General features: G+C 40.6%; 1 protein-coding gene across 1 annotated transcript in view; it reads right to left on the reverse strand.

Annotated features, from left to right (window-relative positions):
- FAM3B (family with sequence similarity 3 member B) overlaps nucleotides 1-8,692 on the reverse strand; it is a 31,129-nt gene that overhangs the window by 9,610 nt on the left and 12,827 nt on the right. Inside the window, exon 2 of the mRNA XM_026847419.1 lies at nucleotides 3,817-4,003. Within this exon, the coding sequence (XP_026703220.1) occupies nucleotides 3,817-3,967 (151 nt within the window). The 5' untranslated portion in view covers nucleotides 3,968-4,003. The remainder of the gene's footprint in view (nucleotides 1-3,816; nucleotides 4,004-8,692) is intronic.

An 8,692-nucleotide genomic window follows, 5' to 3' on the forward strand; every position in this document is an offset into this window, starting at 1 on the left:
GCGGGGCACTCAGGGGAGGGGAGCTGGGGCCGGGGAACCGCCACAGCCGCGTCCGGGGAGGCGCGACTCCCCCCCCGCCCTCGCCTTCTCGGCCGCTTTGCCGTTTGCTGGTGTCCGGGAGGACCGGGCGGAATCGAGGCCTCGCGTTACCTCCCTGGTAAAGGTGGAGAAGGAAGGGCCTGGCCCGCGTAACGGCCGCGGCTGCTCTGGAGGGGGAGAGGGCGGGCGGCCTCGGGGGAAGGAGGATTTATCTTGTCAAACCAAGCGCCTTCTGAGCCAAGGCGTTACAACAGTAGACTCCACCCAGAAACTCAAACATAAGAGGTAGTGCTAAAAGTTACTTTCTGCGTAAAGAAACCAACTGGCCAGTAGGATCAGAATGAAGGTTCATATGCCACCTGTCACCCTGTTCAAAAAACTGGTTTTGCCCAAATCTTAAAATGAACCTGTTATTAAGTCTGTTGAACCCAACTCAGAAAGCAAGGAAGGGCTTTTTCCTGGTGATGGCCAGGGTCTTCCTGGTGTTTGAGCTGTCAAGGCCACAAGGCAGGGCCCCACTGGAGCCCCCTCCTTCCTCCACCCACTGCCACAGCACCAGGATGACACAAGTCCTACCATGGGCACCAGCCCACCAGGCCGAGCCCTTGGTTCATCTTTTCTTGTGGTGGGCCCTGCCAGTGCTGCGAGCAAGGTGTCATGCAGCCTCGCCTGGATGTTTTCCTTCTGGTGGGGTAGCTTGCTCAGTCCTTGGTTCCCATCACTCCACCAAGAAACCTTGCATGGCTTGCACTTTGGGGTGTGGGGCAGCACCCTTGCTTGTCTCCCACTCACCAGCCTCCCAGGCCAGGTGTAAGGAGCATGAAGCCACAGCACTGTGCTGACAGTACATGTTTTCTAGTCTGTGGGAGATAATGTCATTGCCCATCAGGAGTCCCACACCATGGGCTTGCCAAGTTTCCAGCATGCTCTGGTTGATAGGTGTTCGCAGGCCTGTGTGGGCACTGAGCCCTGCCAGTACCAGTCAGCCCTGGCTCTGAATCAAGGAAATTACAGCTCACATCAAGGACAGCTTAAACATGTTCAGGAAACCCAGCAGAAGACCTCCAAGTTGGACAAATACCAAACAAGGAAGCTGAGCAATTTTCAGAATGAAATAACTAAACTACGCTGTGAATTAGAATTTGCTCTTAAAACTCTGATTTAGAATCTCTTTCATTCACTCTGCCTCTAATGATGCATAGAAATTATGATTAGTTCAGCAAACAGATGAATAAAATCCTGCAGGAGGGCACATACATGACCACAGCCAAACTGCAGCTTTTGCCTTCCTCCCAGGACACCCATGAAAACTATTAATGTTTCCAGTCCCTGGAGAAGAGTAATTTCTTGTCCTCATCTGTGAGCGGGATATTATAGTATCCTATAAATTACAGGTAAACCTAAGGGAGTAATTGCTGCTGGTTATTTTCAAATGTAGTGGACCTTGCAAATGAAAAGCAATATCCAATAAAACCTAGGTGTGAGAATAATTACAGCGGTAGCAAGGGACAACTCAACTTAAGAAATGAAAAGCATAGGAGAAAAAGGAAAAGGAGTTACATGCGGGTAAGAGAAAGTTAAGGACAACACCCTTCTGGGTTACTTTTCCAAATACACAATTATTTCTGCAGGCACTGTTATCCTGTGAGATAAATCAGAAAATGATGTCTCTGCTAATAAATGACTGAAATTATTGAAGAGTACATTTCTAGTCTCTAAAGTAAAAATAATGTGTCTTTAAACCCAAAATACTACAGTTTGTGTTAGTCAAATGAAAAACTCTGCTACTTTTATTAAAGCCAAGAAAATTAACTAGGATCAGGATAATTTAATTTTGTAATAAATTTGTTGTATGAGCATTGGTGTGTCACAGACTCCATGGATAAAAATTTTAAGCTCCTAGAAGCTTTGTCACCACCTGAACTGTGAAAAATCACTATCGCTAAGGATCAGTGTCTATTGGATAACTGCCAATTTACCTGCTTTTATCCACAAGAAAAGTGTAGCAGGTTACTTCAGTTTCATTACTGCCTAAACTACATTGAACTACAGCCAGGCATTTGCTACAAAACCAGGCAACACACTAACTGGTTTGCTTACCTTCCAAAGCCTAGGGATCCAGTGGTCTCTAGCTGAGGGGATTTTGAATACCAAAGGACCAGGAAAATTTAAAATGTTTTACTTCAGGTATCTCAGTTTTGTGTCTGAAAAAGAAAAGTAATACTGTTCTTTCTTCAGTAATTAATCAAAGAACACTCCTGAAGGATCATTTCTGTTCTTATTCTGTAACCATTCATTCTGTAATTTGAAAGCTTAGAGAAAATCTTTCAAAACATTAATCTTTGCTCTAGATGCCTGTGAGGCTGTAAACCCCTTTGGTGATAAGCATCACAGGAAACATACTCAGGAAACAAATTACTCTTACAGATACTAAATGAAACAGGTGAATGTAGGTGCACAGTGCTTATGTGTTAGTCTTATCATCACAAAATCCACAGTCCTTAGAAAAAGTTTATGGACATTTGCTAACATTGAAAAATTGCAACAGAGCAAGTTCTTGCTTTAAGCTGCTGTACCTCCAGGGGCATTTTGTTCCCCACTTGGGTAACAAATTAAGCAAAGTGTCAGGCCAGTCCTTGTACCTATTTAATTTACATGTTTTCTGCTCATTCACAAATGGCTAACAATGTATTTTTAATTCTGCTAGGATGAGTTAAAGAATTTGGTGATTTCAAAGGGAGGCACAGTTTGTAAGGCAAAGAATATTGCACCAAATCTTTGCTTGTAGAGGTCACAAGGACTTCAAGAGCTACTGGAAAAACTAGATTACCTACATAAAATATGCAACTGATGTTTAAGTTAACTTTACCTAAGACTTAAGGCAGATAAGAACATACACATGGACAATAGGGGTGGCAATGTGGAAGAGAAGTTCTTTAAGCTGCTGTAAGAGCCATGCTTCACTATGTGCCTGTGCCCATAATTCAGGTAGAACCTCAACATCCTGAATTGTGGTAGCATAGAGAGTAATATGTAGAAATATGGATTTAAATGTTTATTTTAATACAATGACTTTTTCTTTTTTTTTTTTTCTGGTCTACCTTGAACGGCTTTATGAAACTCAGGAGCAAATACTTAGAACAAGATGACAGTTTTCAGATACTTCTTTTATGGATATGTTAAAACCTTAACATCTTCCCCCGAGATACAAAAATGGATCATGTAACAAAAGGCAAAAAGCAAGCAATTATTACTTTCAGTTGATAAGCTAGAAAACTTGTAAAGCTAGTGAGTCTAGCTCCCAGCACATTGCTGGTCTGTTAAATGACTCAAAGATGAGGCATATTTGTTTGTTTTTCTTATGCTTTGTTAATCCAGAGATACACAAGGAAATATATTCAATTGTACTTCAACCAGATAGATGTTGACTGGCAACATTTCCTTGGTATTAGCAGCAATAGTTTAATACATTATGGGCCCAAATCTAGTCATCTTTAATATGTAATGGCCCAAACCTTTCAGAAGAGGAAGGCAGTGTAGGGAGAAGGGCAAAATGAGAGGGAGAGAAAAATCCTTCTTTAAATGCTGGATACTTTGATACAGCTTTGCACAATCCAACAGGATCTCTGTTGTCCATTTTCTTGAAATGCTGCTGTCAGCACAGCCATTAGGCCTACAGATCCCTACCAGCACAGACCCTGTGCAATCCCATATAGTCTACAGCCAAGTCTGGATGCGAACAATTCTGCGAGCCTACTTAATCAAGTAGAGATTTACCAGAGGGAGCTGAATTGGCAACGATCCCTGCTATCAGAAATCCCAAATCATGTGTAGCTTGATGACAACCCGTGGTATATCCTGGAGTTCTTCCCTGATCCATTCTGCCAGTACCAGCTTTCTCAGCAGGCACCCAGGCCGATGCCACCATGATGGGCTCAGGTCACCCGAAACTGATGCTGGAGTTCTAAAAGAGCAAAAAACCACAGTAAATCCTCTTTTGAAGCCCAATCTGCAGAGTGAGAGACCTGGATTTCTTTCAGACCCGTCTCCTAGAGAAGGGGAAGGGAGAAAAAAAAGTATCACCTTACCTATGGGCCAGGATGGCAGCAGACATGGGGAGTCATAGTGGGTTGATATTTCAGGACAGTGTGGGGTAATAGTTGGGTGTAAGTTAGTCAATGAAAGTGAATATATGTGCAAACCAGGAGACTATAAAAATACATCAGTGATTAAAAATCAGTATAAAACACCAGCCTAAAGAACGTTCTAAGAAGTACAATTAAAAAATCTCATACAGTAAGAATACGGAAAGCTGAAGTTAATGTTAAGTTACAATAAAAAAAAAGTCAAAGGAAAAATAAATAGCATTCTTATGCATAGTACTTCAGAACAGTGCTGGGTGCATGAAAAGAAGGAAGTTGAAGAATTACAATACCTTGCTTATTCAGAAAAAGTAGTTTTATCTAGCTAACATCTATGAACATCCAATATGCTAATATTTGTATATACACTGGCAGCATAGATTCTTGTAGCTTTACAGTAACTTCTATTTCTTAGGAAATGCTATTGAATTTCCTAGAAAAACAAATGGTAAGTCAAGGTATAGTCTGATGTTACTTGTAAGCCCTCTAAAAGGAAAAATACCCGAACCATTTGTTTTTAGAAAATAATTTGTTTTGGTGCAGAAAGGGAAGAATAGTTAATGTTTACAGGACGGCTATCAGAATTACATGTTGTCCTGAAAAACTACACTGAGCACTCGGATTGTAAATTTTCATTCATTTGTCAGCACTGTACTATCATTACTGAAAAAGCCGTATTCTTGAAGTAAATTCTTACTTTTATGTTTCATACATGAACTTAAAAGGTGTTTTGTCTATATAGGCCAGCTTTAATGGGGAAAGTTGAACAAGGGTGACTGAACAGACAGTTTTACAGTTTTGGATTCAATAACCCTGAAGCACAGAGAGTGCACTGAGGATGATAGCAATTTCAAAAGCATAAGGGAAGTTTAAGCATGAGAAGGAAACTGAAAACTTGTACAGTATCCCTGTGAGCAGAGCTGTGTAATGGTAGGGAGGCTTCACTGAATTTCTGGACAGTAACAAAGCGAGCCAGCTTGTCAAAAAGTGAAATAAAGCCACCATATTAAACAGTGGTGCTAATCATGCCTGACCAATCCACCCAGTTTATCAATATGCATAATACACCATGCTACTCTTAAAGATAAAAGTTCGCGGCTTAAAAATAACAGACATTTTTTAAAAGGCTTTTAGGAGGAGGGAAGAGGGATATTACTAAATGATCAGGACACCCCAAGCTAAAGACCTTTTTAGGTAGGATATTTAAAAAAGAGAAATATTGAAAGTACTTTTAATAGAATTCAAGCAAGACAACAGAATTTGCTGTGAAAGGGCTCAAACCTCTCCTATTTGAAAAACAAACCATGTGCGCCACCTCCCGGGGTACAAAACACAGAGCACAGTAACCACTCTTCTTCGGGCTCTCCCAAGGTAAGAAACCAACATGCAGGGTGGCTAGCTGTCTTAGGGACAGGGACATTAAATTTGTGTGCCTTCTTGATTTATAGTTTAGTGGACTAGACAGCAACAGTCTCAAATATTACTTGAATCCATTCCAGGTGTTCAGAAGCTTCATCTTCTCAGGTTATGTTTTCTGTGCCCAATTTCTGTCCAATAATGAATGAACTGATGAAAAGTTGAAACAAGAACATCTCAGTTATCTGGGCATAAGCTGGAAAAATCACCTTGGAGCTAAACTTGCCTGCCTCCTCCCTTCCCTGAAAGATTTAGATGAGATCTAAAGCAGTTCTGCTTTCTTTTCAGAGCTAAAGACAGAAGTTAGAATTGAAAGTCATAAAGCACTTAGAAGAATTTAGATGGATGTAATTTTTTTGGCTATGAAGAAAATCTTAACAGGATTTAAAAAGACACATAGAATATGTTGAAAGAATTAATCATTTATTTTAAAGCAGCATAAAAAGTTGGTGTGGTTTTTTTTGTTTGTTTGTTTTGTTTTTTACATATTGTTTATCTGAAAAGGGCAAGACCTAAAAGTACAAAGTATCAATTTTTGAAAAATGAGGCTTGACAGTAAGTGGGATCGACATCCTAACATCACCTGAAGACTGAATTAAAATGATTATACCCCGTTTTTCAAAGTTTTGATCCCATTTTCCTTTCAGGCAATGATAAAAACACTGTCTATTAAAAAAAAAAAAAAAAAAATCAGGTGAAGAAATGCCTCTACAAGACGGAATCATTTCCTTAAAGGTGAAATCCTTTCCACACTTCCTAAATAACTATCAAATAACAGTGGATGTAGTGTTAAAGTCTTAAAAGATTTCTGGGTCTCCATATAAAATTTTCAATAAAAACCATGAACTGCCTGTTTCAGATAAATCTTATTTAAGCACTCAACCTTGTATAGTTTATGCACACAGAGAGTATTAGCTAGCAAAGCAAAGTTTTTCCAGGACATATTGCAGTAATGCCTTGGTGCTATTGAGAAATTGCCCGTTGTCTTTTCAGTACTACTTCAACATGACTTTTTTAGTTCATCCTTTTCCCCAGAATTTTCCAAAGGACAACAGTGTTACAAATACAGCCATTTAAACATTCAACTATATAATTTCTCTCTAACAACACAGGAATAAATGTACTCTTCACAAGTTTGACATTGCTCTGTGAAAATTTCCCTCTTCAAAGAGGGATGTGATGAGAAGATGGTTACAAACAATGTGGTTTACTCAAGTATTTTGCATAAGTACACATTGCAGGCTGAGTTGCTTAACTGGAAAAAGCAGAAGTGTCAGTCAGCAAGAACAGCCAACAGACAGTAAGGGTCCACTATAGCTGGTGGTAAGACAAAAAACTGCAAGGCCTTCAAGGAAGGAGCTGTCATCTGCTTAAGGAATGGCACTAACTCTCACAGCTCCTTGTGGTCCGGACTTCTCTCCACCCCTGTATTTCATAAGAACAGAGAAAAAGGAGAATATACAGTACCAGTGAGGAAGACAAAGCAGTTAAGTATTTCCAGGCGGGAAGTGAAAAAGAACTAGTAAATGCAGTCAGATGCGCAAAGTTCTTTGCACACAGCCAAATTCATGGACCACTGATATACTCCTTCTAATACTGGTGCAAGTATTTTCAACCTAGAGTTAATTTCTAAAGCCTTACAAACTACTTTAAAATAGGTCTGTGAATGGTCACCAAGAAAAACATATCTTTTGTTAGAAGCCTGAATTTTGGATATTTTTTTTTTTTTTTTTTTTTTTTTTTGGTGGGAGAACGAGGGGGCCAGAAGACAATCAGAAAAATAAGATTTACAACCAAGTGAATTAGTAGGACAGCAGTCATACTAAAATACATTGATTTTAAGTGATTATAATCGATTGAAAAAAATAAAAAAGAGGAAACACCTATTGAGGGCTACTTCCTTTTAAATGTTGAAAATTAGCTTCTGTGCTTTACTTCTCGGCTAGCTTAAAAGAAATTCTGCATGTGCTTTTGTAGTCTAATCTAAAATTCCCAGTATGTCAAAAACTACCTGACCACAAAGATCCTGTCAAAACCTAGATACAATGAAAATGAGAAAAAAAGAAAACACAAAATATTCTTATATTACTGCTGTACAGTCACCAATGTCAACATGTTTTAAAATAACCTGTTTTGTTGCTTACAGACAATTGCTGGGGCTGAGACATAAACACTAGGTGCTTTGTTATATGGAGAGGGGAATATTCAGTAACTGGCCAATGATTCTACTTAAAGATCATGCCACTTATTCACCTGAGTGGATTATGCCCAGTAGCAGTAATGGGCACCTTAGAGTACACTGGCCTTCAAAATATTCAGACAAGTGAACCCTTATCAAAGCATCCAGGTGACTTGACTGACATTACACTTACAGCAGCTTGTCAGCAACTGCAGTCGCTCTCCCATTCTGTTCTTCCAAGGAGGCTCAGCCCTGACCTGGCAGCCTGGTAGAAGACTCAGTTATTTAGCATCTCCACATTTCACACCACCAGCCAGATTCAGCTCACCCATAGCCCCTCTTGTCAGTTACTGCAAGTCATAGAAGTGGCTTTTGCAGTATGAATCACATAATCACAGAAACACAGAAAAGGACCTTGAAGATTATCTAGTCCAACACTTAACCTAGCACTGACAGTTCCCAACTACACCAGATCCCTCAGCTCTATGTCGACCCAACTCTCAAACACCTCCAGGGATGGGGACTCCACCACCTCCCCAGGCAGCCATTCCAACGCCTAACAACCCCTTCTGGAAACAAATGCTTCCTAATATCCAGTCTAATCCTTCCCTGGCGCAACTTGAGGCCATTCCCTCTTGTTCTATCGCTTATTACTTGGTTAAAGAGGCTCATCCCCAGCTCTCTGCACCCTCCTTTCAGGGAGCTGTAGAGGGCGATGAGGTCTCCCCTCAGCCTCCTCTTCTCCAGACTAAACACCCCCAGTTCCCTCAGCCGCTCCTCGTAAGACATGTGCTCCAGAGCCTTCACCAGCTTCGTTGCCCTTCTCTGGACACGCTCGAGTCATTCAATGTCCTTTTTGTAGTGAGGGGCCCAAAACTGAACACAGGAATCGAGGGGCGGCCTCACCAGTGCCGAG

This window comes from Athene cunicularia (assembly GCF_003259725.1).
Source record: "Athene cunicularia isolate RWA chromosome 1 unlocalized genomic scaffold, athCun1 chr1_part1, whole genome shotgun sequence".
NCBI lineage: Eukaryota > Metazoa > Chordata > Aves > Strigiformes > Strigidae > Athene > Athene cunicularia.